The sequence below is a fragment of the Zootermopsis nevadensis genome, unplaced genomic scaffold (genome assembly GCF_977971745.1).
Source record: "Zootermopsis nevadensis isolate Lab colony 2312 unplaced genomic scaffold, Znev_1.0 Znev_ptg000008l, whole genome shotgun sequence".
In the NCBI taxonomy this organism is placed as follows: domain Eukaryota; kingdom Metazoa; phylum Arthropoda; class Insecta; order Blattodea; family Termopsidae; genus Zootermopsis; species Zootermopsis nevadensis.
The window spans coordinates 17,238,210-17,253,956 of NW_028259140.1; the positions used below are offsets into that span (position 1 = coordinate 17,238,210).

At 36.6% G+C, this 15,747-nt stretch overlaps 1 protein-coding gene and 1 long non-coding RNA gene across 22 annotated transcripts in view; one reads left to right on the top strand and one right to left on the bottom strand.

The window, feature by feature from the left end:
* LOC110834996 (uncharacterized) overlaps window positions 1-15,747 on the bottom strand; it is a 358,279-nt gene that overhangs the window by 14,431 nt on the left and 328,101 nt on the right. For 14 of the 17 annotated variants that reach the window (XM_087345325.1, XM_087345323.1, XM_087345320.1 and 11 more), the window contains 9 exons: window positions 15,388-15,514; window positions 14,958-15,046; window positions 14,710-14,799; window positions 13,097-13,141; window positions 12,440-12,466; window positions 8,606-8,641; window positions 7,462-7,566; window positions 7,297-7,341; window positions 5,954-6,016 (listed from right to left, as the gene is read on the bottom strand). In XM_087345325.1, the coding sequence (XP_087201451.1) occupies window positions 5,954-6,016; window positions 7,297-7,341; window positions 7,462-7,566; window positions 8,606-8,641; window positions 12,440-12,466; window positions 13,097-13,141; window positions 14,710-14,799; window positions 14,958-15,046; window positions 15,388-15,514 (627 nt within the window). The remainder of the gene's footprint in view (window positions 1-5,953; window positions 6,017-7,296; window positions 7,342-7,461; window positions 7,567-8,605; window positions 8,642-12,439; window positions 12,467-13,096; window positions 13,142-14,709; window positions 14,800-14,957; window positions 15,047-15,387; window positions 15,515-15,747) is intronic. The other 3 variants (XM_087345330.1, XM_087345331.1, XM_087345333.1) reach the window with 1 other exon arrangement.
* On the top strand, window positions 1,815-9,807 carry LOC147874557 (uncharacterized). Of its 5 annotated transcripts, XR_015534230.1 has the most exons (4): window positions 1,815-2,598; window positions 2,740-2,775; window positions 4,108-4,227; window positions 7,464-9,807. It is a non-coding gene; the product is annotated as an uncharacterized LOC147874557 (long non-coding RNA). The 5 variants fall into 5 exon arrangements; XR_015534232.1 differs by lacking the exon at window positions 4,108-4,227; XR_015534231.1 differs by lacking the exon at window positions 2,740-2,775.

Sequence of the window (15,747 nt, forward strand, 5' to 3'; positions counted from 1 at the left end):
ATTGAATTTAACCAAGAAATAAAGATTTCTTAGGCACAAAAATACTGGCATTAAAATTGTTCCTGCCATTCTGGAGGTACTGCTGCCTTGGTATTTGCAAGTGAACTTGCATTCAAAACTGTTTTCCCTGAATACAAAGCCACATATAATTCTGATATTTTATAAAGGTTTTCCTATATAACATCAGGTTTCATCCCAACAAGTGTCCTATGTCATGCTGCATTAATTTCAGAATTACAGAATGTTCATAAAACATGATGGACGTCTTCAAGATATTAAGTGACTTCAGTTGGCTTGTGACCTGTAGTGTATGGATCCTACATGAAGTTTGAAATAGGAACGAGTTATCCGCAAATAGGAGATTACATCAAACTGTAAGTCAGATGGGATTAAAAGAAGTAGAGAATATATTTATTTAAATTTCAGGCACTAAGTCATCCATTGTCTTAAGAATATGATACACAAGTGCAAGTTAAATTCCTTCTTTTACAAGGCAAGTGCATTAAGTGTAATGATGTGGATACCTAAATAGTACCTTGAAACTATAGGTAACCACTGTAAGATAATATGTGTTCTGATGTTATTCATCACCGTAATGAGGAATCATACCCATACACGGACTGCAAAATTACAGACAAGAACATCTGGCAGAGTTACTGGCAATCTGCATTCGTAGCATCCTGTTGTGGAGTCTTCTTATTTAAACTGAAAGTAGTGCCACTGTCCTGCTAAAGAAAATACTGTTGAACAGAACATAACTTTTTGAAGCTTGGCAAGCTTGGGAGAAAATGAGGATGTTAATTTCATTCAGGGAAAATAAGGCACAACCAGCAATGGTAAGTGAAAGCAGAATGGGTATAGGCACATGCACACAAGTTTATTTTCTAAGCAACATGATTCTCATTACACTAAGACATTACACATTTTGACACTCTTTTAAAAATTGCTACAATCCTTTTGTAAGGACAGAACCTTATTAGTAGTAATTAAATATTATATTACAGTTATACAACTTTATTTAATTTAACAAACAGATACACTTAGAAATATCAATATTTTAAGTATGCATTTGTGATGAGTCTGTTTAAAGAATGGTAATGCACCATATTCACTTGAATATTACTTGAAATAGTTTTACTTTATACATGTTAGGCCAAGTCTGCATTTTAAATAGTTTTAAAATTTATTTGGCACTACTTTAAGATGAAATCATCTCTTAGCTTGGAGCATGACAGCCATTACAGCCACATGTTACAGGGAACAATAAATCCACTATATTGTCTTTATAATCCCAAGGAGAATTCATGTTAGTTTCTACTTCACTATCACAAAGAAACACAACCTGTTGATGAACCAGTCTTTTACAACTTTCATGGTGGAAAACACCAAAATAGCTCAGGGGAAACTTGTTTAATGAAAAGACTTAACACATTTAATGCCTAAATTAACAGTGTTTTTAATTTGCATATTATGCTGTGTCTTACATAGCTGTGGATCACATCCTGCCAAAAAATTGCATCAGCCACCTCTAAACTTTATTCAGTGATCTAATTTGTTTAGTCGTGTTCCCTTTATCCCACAATGTTTAGTTGTGACAGACTAAATCTGCAAGTAAATTGCTCTGTCTGCCAAATTCGTTAGGAAATACATGATTGGGAGTCATTTCAAAATCATCACATTTTGAGACTAAAGCTGACTGCTAGTGACGGGCATCAAAAACAGCAAACTGCAAGAATTCTACTATGCTATTTTTCTCACAGATAAATAAACAGTAATCCAAAAAGTTTTTAACAAAGTCAGTGATCCAACATGTACGTACATTGGCTGGAGAAGGAACTGACCAACGCAAAGCAAAGCACTTCAATGGCAAAGAGGAACAAACTGGTTAAGTACAGGGTATACACAAAAGAATGGCGCGGTTTCAATAGTTAATAAAAAAAATTATTTCTCACCTTACACGGGAACGGTTTAAAACATAGCCGCTTACGCAACACCTTCCACACAGTCATTTTTGGCATACCCAATTCCCTGCCTACTCTAGCCACTGACTTGCCGGGACTTCGCTGAAACGCCTCACGCACTCTTTCAATGTTGTCATCAGACACACGAGGTCGACCTGGACTCTTGCCTTTACACAAGCATCCAGTTTCTACAAACTGTCGGTACCACCTGCTTATGTTATTTTTGTGTGGTGCGTCTTTTTTAAACCGTACACGAAACTCACGCTGCACTGTAATCACAGATCTGGACACCTCAAAACGGAGCACACAGAAAGCCTTTTCCTGCTGCAACGCCATCTTTGAACTGGCCCCGCAGTAAGCATGAGAAGCGAACTGCTGGTAGCGTATGAGAAACTTGGACAGTTGCCGACGCTGGCGGTGTATGTTGTACACGTGTAAGGTGAGAAATAATTTTTGACGTAAATACGTCTATACGGAAGAGTCATTCCGCAAAAAAGTGACACAGTTACCTAGGAAATATCAACAATTTGTAAATATGGACTGACAACAATGGTCCGCTTTCGTTATTGCGGAAAGAGCTGAGCTGTGAATATCGCTTGTAGAAGAAGTGCGTCGTAGACTATATAATTTTGTGCTGGTAAAAACGTTTTACAATATCACAAGTACTTATCTTATTTAAGAATTATTAAGAAATCTATTGTTGCGTTAGTTGAATAGATATGGTGTTTGCACGATATGTTGATACTCTTAAATGTACAAATTTTATAACATATTTCAGCTACCACAGACCCATCTTAAGCGTAACTAATTCAAGGTAGGCAGTACCGTCTTACTCAAACTTTAATCAATTGTAAAGCGTGTATAAAGAAAATATTTAGAATAAAGCCACTATATAAACTCCTTACGGTATAGACGTATTTACGTCAAATTCTCCGGAACCGTGGTTCCACTATAACTCTTTTATTAACTTTTGAAACCGCACCATTCTTTTGTGTATAACCTGTACAGCTATCTGCTATTATGTAAAACTGTATACATTAAGAGCTGAATATCTGCAGATATTTTGCATTCTAGAGAGACATTTGTTACAGGGTTGTTATGCTCAGTATTGAGGGTGTTAAGATTCTAGGAACAATCGAACAACTTTCAGAGTACTGTTAATATACATGGCTTTACAAAATGAAAAGCTCACTGCTGTGAAAACCTCAAATCCTAAAATGAATTATATTTGTATAGATTTAAATGTCCAAGTTGAGCATTAGTAATACTTCAAATGTACATTAATTTTACATGAACCTTGTCTTGAAGGACAATCTGCGATTTTTGATGTGGAGGGGGCAAAAATGCTTATTGAAAGACCCATAACAACTCTTCACAAAATCTTTCCTTTGGTTTATGTGTTATATATTCATCTTGGTAGTGAATAGATTTAGTTTAATTTGGCATAAAAAATTAGTTTGTTTATACCTTATTGATAACAGAATATTTTGGAAATTCATGCATGCCCAAAAAATAGTATATCATCATTTGTATCATACATTATTATAATTTTATGAATCATTTTAGAGTTAGGTAATCTGATTTTCGTTAAAGTCGCTTTGGACACAGTGGCATAATAATATTTCATCAAAATAATGTAAGATCCACTTCTACCACCTACAAAAGTTTAAAATGTATCATACTTTTATAGAGATGGTCTTTTATAACGAAACAAAGGGCCAGTGAGCACGTATGTTCAGAAGAGTTTCCAAAAATGAACTGAATTTCTGTTTCAGTATACTATCAGAAATATTTTAAATGGATAAAACAGATTTCACTGGTTTAACACAGTCGTAGTAGAAAACAAATTTGTTTGAACTTTGTTATAGATTCTTATTTCGTACGGCTACAGGACATAAATAGCTGTAATGTTTGTTTGATACATCAAGCCTGAGTAATATGTTTATGCCCTCTAGAAGGGGGCATGAGAATGAGAAATAATTAGACAAAGAAGAATTACAATTTCCCATTAAATAATAATACTTCAATAATTTTTTTCAAAATGAACAATGCATGCTTTATAATGAACATAAAATAATGTATACAAGTAGATGCTGATTTTACTACAGATAAGACTGTGAATAATATAATTTTACCCATTTAATAGGATGTAAAATAAGAATTTTGAGAAGCCCTATCTAAACTTATGGATGAACCATTCTTATGACTTGATGTGACTCTAATTGTATGAAATGTTAAAAGTCTACAAAGTACAGGTAAAAATTAGGTAAGAGATTTTTTTCTGGAATAGAATATTAATATAGATTCTTTACTCACTACACCTGCATTTGCATCAGAAAATGGCAGACAGAATTCACATTCTGTGAAAGAGACACCATCGTAATGCATCAGATTTTTGTTCAAGTACGACATTCCCAGTCACAGTTTTCATAGAATTCTATTCAGTTGCCTGAGAAGTTATTTTCTTTGTAGTGAGAATATGAAAAGAGCCTACATCTCTCTTACAAGTAGCAATATTTTAAGGCCACAGTCTGAATATATTGACAGGGGATACCATTAAATTAACCTTCATTGTCCTTGCACCACGGTTTATGTGCAGTCCCGCTTGTCATATGTTGCACTGCTAAACCATTAACCCTTAGTTAGCAACCCTGAAGTACAGCAGTTTAAATCCCTTAGTCCCATATGATATTTCAGAACCAGAATCCCTGCTCCTTTTGCTTTTTAAAAAAATACTTTTAAGGCTTTGTTAAATCTTATGTGGTACCGCCTGATTCGACTTCTAATGGTTAAGTGAAGTGTTTTCTTCGCGGTACGGTCTGGATTCGTAAATATTATGAAGACGAGCTTCGGCTTCAAAGGGTTAACCAGCTGATTTTCGTAATGGTGAGGTGTAGTGTTTTCTTCGCGGTACGGTCTGGATTCGTAAATATTATGAAGACGAGCTTCGGCTTCAAAGGGTTAACCAGCTGATTTTCGTAATGGTGAGGTGTAGTGTTTTCTTCGCGGTACGGACTGAATTCATAAATAATATTCAGACGATCTTCGGCTTCAAAGGGTTAACCAGCTGATTTTCGTAATGGTGAGGTGTAGTGTTTTCTTCGCGGTACGGACTGAATTCATAAATAATATTCAGACGATCTTCGGCTTCAAAGGGTTAATGATCCATTTTTAGATGAAATAAAAAAGTAAAGGAATATGCCGTCTGCATAGCATGTATAAAGTCAGTGACTTATATCAATATAAAAACATGAGCTCAAGAAAAACAAAAATTTTGGTTTGACAGTCATGAATCATTCACATGATCTTATGGAAAATAATCACAATATGGTGGTAAAATGCAGAAAGAATCAATATGAAAATAGCTACTTCATTTCTACAGAACTAACAAACTTGAACTTTTTTTTTTTTTTACAAAGGAACTGAATTGAATCATTATTGTATCCATCATATCAATTCTTCCTGAACTGTTAGTAAAATATCAGACTACCTCAATGCCTGTTTGCATCAATACTCATCACTTTGGTTTACAATCTGACTAAGACAAATATACAAAATACATAAATTAAAACATGTTGTAATGCTATTCTTCCTGCGACTAGCAATTTGATACTTTGTGGTGCAATTCCATCGTTAGTTAATTGTTATTGTCCAGGATAAGGTTACACATGGAATTTGTGTAACTTATTCACATAGTTTACACATATTGCACAAATTTCCACAGTCAGTGCCTTCTCAGTCACACACATATAACTTCTGTCCTTATCTCTCCATTCATACACTAATTTATTTTAAGTACCATAATTACAGTAAACTGCCTTAAAATACTGACCAATAAGATACTGAATATCATTGCAAACAGACAGTAAGTTGTTAATTAGTCTACTGATGAAGCCATCCCAGCGGCATGTTGTTAGTTGCTGAACACTGGTTAGTTTGATGGCTTGATGGACTGAGTAGGTTATACTTTTTTAAGAATGTGTAGGTCTTACCATGGCCCCAGATTTTCCCATCTCCCCAGGTCGACCTGGTTCACCTCGGAGACCCATTGGGCCCTGAAAAAGTACCAAGAAAGGTTTAATGTATCACTATAAAAAATTATATGTTAAAATGAATCGCAGAATAGCGTTTCTCAAACTGGAATCCTCAATCTGTGACACAGATTTCTCTAGAAGAGACCATCATGGAATTAAAGTCCCAGATAAAGAGGAGATGGAGAAGGAAATTTTCATATACTCAGCTGAGTAGATTGGATTGCAACCTCCTACAGAGTCTGTGTTGTATGAAGTTATCGATTTATGAAAAGGATAACAGCAACTCATACTCGTCACTAACAAGATTCATGGCAGTGGATGGACGATGTCTATTAACCAAAACCTAACAATTTCATTTACAATTCATAATGTGCTTTTATGTTATTATACTGGGGATCATTTTTCCTCCTCTGATGTCAAGAAATAATGATAAAATTATATGTTACAATGTTTTAAATTAGTTAAAATGTCAAAAATGTTACAAGTTTTTTTAAAAATGTTTTTGCACGTCTGTGCATGGCAGTAATTGGATACATTATGTTATTTAATTTTTAAGTTGGGGTAACAGAGCATGGCTCTCTTAAGGTGGCGACTGACTTGTAACATTTACTCGTAATGTAACATTCACGGCCAGCATGTTACATTACACCACAACTGGTGAGGCGCATCGAATGCTCGTTTTGAACGCTCGGCTCGACTGTGCTCGTGTGTGCTCCATTCATTTCATTCAATATGTCGGACATGGAGGTTGTGTTGTTATTTAAAGGACTCGTGAATGCTCGTTACGACACCGCTCGACTGACTGACTGACTTGTAATGTAACACTCAAAGGGATTCGCGAAAAAACCGACAACACGATGGAGCGCCCGCGAGCGTCTCACATCGAGCGGCTCCGTTCGCTGTCTTCACTTGTGTAATGCTCGATTTGTAACACATTACATTACAGGCAAATGTTACAAGTCAGTCGCCACCTTTAGAGACAGCCCTCTCTGGGGAGTATTCGCCCCTGCACTTAGTGAGCTCCAAGTCCCACTGGTTAGGGTCCCTTACCCAGGGTTATGTGGTGGAGTAGATGGGACTCTTACTTATGAAGACAACCCATCTAGGAGAAGGAAAACTCCAGCATAAAACCCACCAATAGCCAGGCTAGAAACCTACTGGAGGTGTAATTTTACTTGCTCCAAGATCCACTATGAATAACACATGGAAAGATAGTGGAATGGACAAGTTTTGAACCTTAAAGAAAGGAAGAAGAATATTTTAAGTTACACAGTGTCATTAGAGATTTAATTGAGACTTACGGGTAATCCCATTGGCCCTGGGTCACCTTTTGCTCCCTTTTCTCCCTGAAATGAAAGTTTTGCCACTTACTAGAAAACTGGAATGGCTTCATTAATGTAATGGTGAATTAAGATTGAAAATGCAATATAAATTGCTGCAGTTTCAGCTATCAGGTTTTTGCTTACAGGTTCGCCTTTGGTTCCATCCATGCCTCTGTCACCTTTAATTCCAGGGGGTCCTTGCAGACCAGCCGTGCCTGGTACCCCAGGTGGCCCAGGTGGACCAACTACCTACAACAGTTCAGTTCAGCTCATCTTAACAATAAATAGCTTGTGACCGGACAAGCTAATTAGTGAGTTCAGTAATTATTGTGTTATCTGGCTGGCATGTCTTAATAAAGTTTTTATCCATGGAACTGTGTAAAGGCCGCCATTCACGATCACTCCAGATGGATGACATCCGAATGGATGACGTCCAAACGGATGTCGTCCAAAGAGGTACTACATTCACGGTCGCGTCACGCCAGTCGCGGTTTGTTGTCCCTCTGTGAAGTGCGTGGTGTTTGCGATGGACGAAGAATTGGTACTAGCTACGGCAGTATGCCTGTATATTAAAAGGAAAAAACCAAAACGAAAGTGGTCAAAGCAATGGCTCTTAAATAGAAGCAATTTAAGTCCTTATGCTCCTTTCTGAAGCAAATTCTAAGGGAATTTTCTTTGTTGGCGGTAGGATCTTTGGTTTTAAATAAAACCACCAATTCTTCCATTGCTAAGCTTCTTTTAGCTTTATCATGATAGTCTTCATTACTTATCTGCCACAAACATGGCAACTCTCCATATTTCTCAATCACCTCAATAACAAACTCACGACCCGACATTATACAAGTTTGGACTTCACTGGACGAAGGCTCGTGGCAGACTGGCATGAGAATGGACCACGTTTCCGCCACTCACGAACCGATTTGGAGTGGCTCGATCGCCGATTCCCCCATTCACGATACGATGGCGCGATGGAGTGATGGAGCGATCGGATGGATTATGGCTTGACAGAATATCCAAACGAGCCCACCACGCCACGCCAATGGACTTCAGTTTCCGCATTCACGGTACAATTTTGGAGCGACACCGCGCCATTTGGACGAATGGAGCGATCGTGAATGGCGGCCTTAACACAAAGCTCACTTATTCAGTCCATTTTTCAACAGAGGAGTCACTTTGTAACAGCCAATATGCCTGCATAACTATAGACAACTTACAAGTTCTTAATGATTACTGAAATTTAATGTCCGGTAGACCTATAGTCACTTTAAATGTGAAAGATTTGACTTACAAATTCACTTCCACTTCCTTCAAAGGTTCCATCTCCCTGAAAAAAATAAATACTGATATATTGATGTACATGTACTTGGTCTCAGCAGAGGAGATGCATATCTGCTGTGAAATGTAACAAGGCTACATAAGAATTTGACTGAACGGAGGCTGCAGCATGCTTATTATCCACTGGACCTTCTATCTCCAAATACCAGCTGAAGAAGGTTACTACAGTTAACCCTTTCAGCAATACTGCATGATCTTCAATTGGATTATTGTACACAGCAACAGCTCATTACGAACTCTTAATTTAAGCAATCTTTAGTTTTTGTCCAGAGTCATGAACTTAATGACTTGTAACCGCTCATCTGGAAGTAATTTGGTTTTGTTAGTTTTTTTTCTGTGTGTTTCCAGTATTTCAAAACCTTTCTGTAAGATTTTAGCACCACCTGCAGAGAACAAGGGTTGACTTTGCCCTAAGAGCTAGAAGTCGTGTTTAAGCCATCTGGTTAACATCCGATTTCGACTCCGTCTACAACAGACAAAGAAGTGCCTTTAGGAGCAAGTGTGGAGGATCGTGTTGGGCGGTCCGTGAGAGGTCTCTCTCTGACAGCGGGGGGTGCTTCGCACCAAGCCGAAGAAAATTAGGGTAGAGACTCACTCTTGTTTTAAGTCGCGATAGCGAAGGTTCTAGGACATACTGGAAACTGTATATTGTATACAAATAAATAGTAGTGCCTTCCAACTTCTATCCGAATCATTATTGGCTGGTGTGATCAGGCCGTTAACACGACCTGAGACAAGAGCTACATCCCGACTAGCTAGCCCCTAACAATCCCACACCCTGATAAGGCAGCTGTTACGAGGCCACGAGCAGTGGACAGTTACAGACTTTCAAATTAAAGTAGCATTAACAAGTTCTATAATCTATTTTCTCTAAACAATCCATGCATGCACTCTTACTATCGACATTTCTTTCACATTTTTCTGCATGTTATCAGGGATGTGTTGGTAACGTTTCGGCACACAGGATGCATAGAGAACGTTAAATTATTCATTAAAGAAGTTATATTCAATATTTTATTGTTTTTTCTAAAGACACTGTGACTATCTTTATAGAGACTGAGTAGTTTGTGCTTGGTTTAGAGGCTGTCATATTCTGATGTTATCTGTAATTTATGTTGATTAAATAAAAGGAACCAGATGCTAATTAGTGTAGAACCATGCATTGTGATTTTTGTCTTGTTTTTGTATGGCTCGTATGGTGATGATAGTTTTGTATGTTAAGAATTAGTTTTGTCTTTTTAAAATTGCTACGTCTGGTATCCATAAAATGTTCTGCTGATGTTAATCTCTGGTTTACACGGCTCCAGACTGGCTGGCAGATTCACATTTCTCCAGAAGCGATATTGCCGTCATTCTGGTATGAACTGTCTACACTGAAGTGGATGGATGCTGTTTCTATACATGACATCCATTGCTCGTTGCTCGTTGCTTCAGCACCGTGTTGTCATAATCACTGAATCGTAACACTACAAGAGTTGTCATCAAACTATTTCTGTCTCATAGTTCACTAAACGTGTGTCTAGACTACAATACTTTAGACATGCTTGTGGCATTGAGTGTACATTCAACAAAGTCTGAAGGAAACAGCAGTATTTTCTACTTCTGAAACGCTGTCTGTATTGATGGTGCTAGGTTGTGTATTCTTCCATGACTACATGGTGCTTTGGTAGGGGATGAACAATATTTTTGTTACACTGAAAATGTCATTAATCTGGTGTTTGTTATAAACGAAGATGCAAATTTCCATTCTTCTTTGTGAAATTTCAGGTTCTCACAACAGTGAGTATGGGGAGTATGGCCTTCTGGGATATTGCACCTCGTAGTCTCACAAAAGTTTAATGGCATTTCAGAAGTGAGCACTGCCTCCATCATCAGAGCAATGACTACTCATCAGTTGATTACTTGTCACCCTAATGATCGAGGGAGTACGCACCTCTGAAATGTGAGTCAGCTTCTAAGAGACAACATGACGCAATATCCCACAAAGACAATCATCTTCCATCTTTCTTTGTGTACATTCATGTCATAAAATTCCACATTAAGTCCCTGGAATGCAGTCACCCTCTATTCCGAAAGGCAATGTCTCATGACAGTTTCCTTGTTAAGTGGTGAGTAATGTACTAGAGTATTGTGTCCTGGAGGACTATTTATTAATATTGCAGTTTTTTAAATATCTTTGAGCCTGAATGATTGAACATGGCTTCATATGGAGCTTGACGATTGATGACGTGGTCATGGTATTTGTCTGCTCCATCATCAATACTTATAATAAATCTTTCAATTGTCTTTTATAGTATTATGTAATAAGAATGTTAACATTATAATGTTTAGAGTGTCACATGAGTTAAAAATGTGTTGCATATTTCTTGCTCACAAACTAAACATTTTTAAAATATTCTGGATACTTCTTGCCCTTTTGCTCGTCTTAATTCAGTCCAGATCAGCTGGCATCCATGAGAACCGAGCCAGCCTCACACTGCCTCAGTTTTTACTCAGAAAATTGTGGATTTTACGCCTGTAAGATGCTACAGAAGAAATCTGAAAAAGTGAACTCTGATACAAAATTGAAAATTATTTTAAAATATCAACCCAGAGAAGAGTGATGCATGGAAAGATTGCTAAGAATGAAAAATTCAGTTTTTGATGTTTGTGATATTATTTTCATTTATAACTAAAACTGTTAACAGTTATGTTATCAGAATTCAGAAGGATAAATCATATATCAGGTATACAAGCATCATGTTTAATAATCACGGTTGTTTCAGTAAGCCATCCAGTTAGTTAGTTGGTTTTAGGGTTAATTATATCTGTTACAGACACAGTTTAACAACATATTCTAGTAAGTAATAACATGCATATTCATCTACAGAGTAGAACATACGACACAATAGGAAGGATTTGAGCTCCTTGAAATGCAGAATCTTTTTGGCTTAACTTGAATTGGTATTTTATTGTAGAATTTTATTCCTGTATTCATTACACTTCAATTAAAAGCATTCATTCTGAAAAAAAACAATGTGACGATCCAACTTCTGGCATTTGTTATGATTGTTATTTTTGGTTTTGTTCCAAATTCTCGACATTTATTTTTATGTAGCACGTGGTATCAAACTACAGAAAATATATCAAATCTAAAACTTCTTGATGATGGTAAAGAGTCAATTGAATAAAAATTTTCTTGGATATTATCCATCGTCTAGTAAATATAAAACGTAAAAACGACGTTTCGGAGATGGGACTCTATCTCCGTCTTCAGGTTCCTACACAGTTGGGCCCACTAGATAGAGCTAATCCCTATCTCCGGACAAAGTAAAAAGTGAAAGTCCCGGAATAAAAAGTCATAACCACACCATCCATCCGTGGGACGTAAAAGAATAGAGAGTAGAAATCAAAATTCATAAAACACGATAAAGCCAAAATATATTTAGATCTGTAATGTTGCCTACATGAGGCATATCTCGCTACACCACTGGGCCCACTTTTTGCAAATTAAATATGTTTTTACTTTTAGTATCGCATCTCAAAAGATTAAACTATATATTAAAAAGTACTGTATTAGTTTTTAATTATATAAGTTTGTGTCACATCCTTAGATGTTTATACTGTGGTGTGCAAGGGGTGGAAAATAAATGCAGAAGCCAGGCATGGAGATAAAAATATGAAACAAATAATGGGAGGGAAGAAAGACAGTGACGATTTGAGATACAGAAGAAGTTGACAATAAAAAGTAGCATAGACATTAAATATTACACAATGCTATGCGCTACAGTATATGAATTATATTTACCTGTCGCCTCCTGAGTTTTTTGTATTTCTGAGGACCATAGCGTGTGCCGGGAAAAGAAAAAGAAAAATTGTTTAAAGCAAACTGTTGTCAAACAATTCCGTATTTAGTCTCGGAAAGCAGAACTCTTTCTGTATTTCATTTGATCTACAACATCTTTCTTATATATTATGAGAACAACGATTAAAGGAAACTTTCAGAACGTAAAATTACACGCACACATTATTGTTCTGGAAATTCTTAAGAAATTTGTTAACAAAACTTGTTTATAACGTAATCATTGTCTCTAAAATACTTTTAAATGTTTACGATATATCAATGGAGAACTGTATTATCAGTTTTCATCAATAACAGTAAAGTATTTGATCCTTTTATTTTACAGTTACTGTATATTGTATACTGAGTCAAGATTAAAGTAAGCACAGTAACACACAGATCAAACCTTACAGCGTACTCAACAACTACCAGTTAAATATCTAGAAATCAAAGATTAGGGGAAATTAAAGTATTTAACACAAAATCAGAAATACATTTATTATATATTAATTACTATGAAATTAACTGAAGACTGATTTGTGTTGTAACATCTAAGTGAAACATGTCAGCTAAGGACGTTCAATATTACAGACAATAAGAATGTTAATTCATTCTTTAGCTTACCGATTCTCCCTTTTCCCCCTTCTCACCTTTCTGCCCAGGATAACCCTAGAACAAGAACAGATTTCTTCACAACAGAAGTACAAACAAAAATATTTTAAAGTCCATACTAACATGACTCAAGAGGTTACTCTGGAGAGTTGTACGCCAGGTAACTACTCCTTCCCGTACATTCCAAGTACTCCTGCATGTCGCATTTATATATAGCTCTAAAGTAAATAGGTAATATTAATCAATTCCTGGATACACAAATCAGCTGTTAATCTCTTTCCCCATTAAGGATAGATCAGGATTATTTTACTTTAAAGATAAAAAATACATTCTTTTCAAGTAAAACACTTATATAAAATACAAATAATTAGCGCAGGAATTCAAATCAGCCAACAGAGATATTCCCTGCAAAAGTGAAAAGCTTACAGTGCCAAGAATAATGTTGGCAGTAATTTCTACTCACCATATTAATATGTACAACTTTATTTGGCAATGGTAAATGTTTTAGAACTTTGCTTCTGGAACATAATTTCTGTTCATGGTACCACATAAGAACATGCTCTCTTGAAAATAATAAGTTTTCAGATATAAAAGTGTTTCAGTGTTTGTCTCTTTCTTATAGATAATTTTCCATGTCTGCCAGTTCATCCGACACCATATTTCCTGAATTATACAGCATCAAAACAACTGTTTGCACATTAGTGATGCATCAGCTATTTTGACTGCTGTGTATTTCATCAGATAAAAGTCAAAATAGCTTATTTTGAGGACAGCAGCTGCAGTAGACCTGTTGTTGTTTTTTTGTTTTTTTTGTAGTGTTCTGTCTGACGACAGGTCCATATATCATGAACAGGATCCTTCCAACCTCTTCAGGTTGTCAGGGACCTGCTCATATATATATATATATATACATTCTTGGCAGAGATGATCAGAAGTGGTTTGCCATTGCCTTCTTCTGTGTGTGAGTGGAGTAATTGTTGGGATGCCACGGAGAAACCGGGGAAGCCCCCGGAGGAAAACTCCGTGATGCCTAGACCACGGCCTTGCCCAACACAAGTTATAAATTTGAGCACCACCGGGAATTGAACCCGGGACCCCAGGCTTACAAGGCTAGTGTTCTGACCGCTAGACCACCGTGGCGATAGTAGACCTGTACACAAAATTTATGATAATTTTGAGACAGTTACAAGTACTCTGAAATCTTGTAAGTAACTGTGTTAGTGATGTCATTTAATAAGGAATCCTGTATCAGTATTGATGCCATTTGTCTTAATAACATATTGAATTATTTTATTTGTTAAAGAAATTCATAAATTGCTTAGATCTCCAATTAAGTCCCAAACACTGCAAGTGCATATTGCCTGTTGGACTTCAAATCTTGGGTGAATAGTTTCGCGGTACGCTAGTGTGATACGTGCTCATCCGGATCATGCACTTAGCACAGAATTTACCTTAGTTGGTCTTTGGAGATGTGGACTGTTAGTAGCAATAATTACATCTAGCACTGTACTAATCATGTAATTAACAGAGTGACACACAAATGCCTGTAACAGCCGACAGGATAAGCTGCAATTCAGCTAAAATGGAACACATAAGATGATAATATTAACTTTGTTGTGACTTACAGGAGGACCAGGTAACCCAGGAGGACCCATCAGTCCTGGAGGCCCAATGTCTCCATAGTCCCCTTTCTCTCCTTTAGGTCCAGCTTGGCCCTGGTAGAATAATAACCCCTTTTAGCACATAAATCAGGATATACAAACTATCAGCCAGAATCCTTTAAAATATTTATAGTTCTAGATCTCATTTCAACAGTACAATTTGCAAATGTTCTTCTCTTTAATGTGTTTCCACAATGTGACCCACTACTCACTGGCATTCCAGGGGGGCCCTGTGGGCCTCCTTGCCCATTTTGACCATCTTCTCCAGGTGGTCCTCGTGGTCCAGGATCACCCTTTGTTCCTGCAAATACACAGTTGCTGATTTCACTTTCTTGTGCAATTACTGTAGCCTGTGATGATGTTCAGTTAAGAAGTACGACACATATTCAGGTAATATTTAAATTCCACGTGTCTTCTGCTCTCGAATTCATGATTTACATCTCATTTTAACAAATGCAAGAAAATGCATTTATTTTTAGATTTACGGTTAACTTATTCTTAAAGAGTAGGAACTATGGAAGTGAATTATCATGATTTTTCATGTTGAAGTTGAATTTTAAACTGTGAAAAGATTATTTTAATAATTATTTCTGCCGATGTGATTCACTGTTGCTGATTGTTTAAATAATCTGAAAATCGTACCTGAAACTCCCAAGTCACCCTTCTCTCCCTTTTCACCCTTAGGCCCCGGGTCCCCGATCTCCCCTTTGGGGCCCGGAAGCCCCGGCAAACCTCGCTCTACTGCTTCGCCAGACAGACCTTTTCGACCCTAAGATTTAGATGAAAACAACATTTATTTCAATTAAATCCTGCTTCAAAAGTTGAGTATTCATATGACACAACTAATTTAATCTAAATCGGCCATCCCTCTATTTTTGTTTGGGCATTATTTAATATATAAATAGTAATGAACTGTGATACAATATACAAAATAAATGTTAGTACGTGAATGAAATTTTTAGAATATTTCTGTGTTTTTTTTAACCATTATTGTGAATGAGA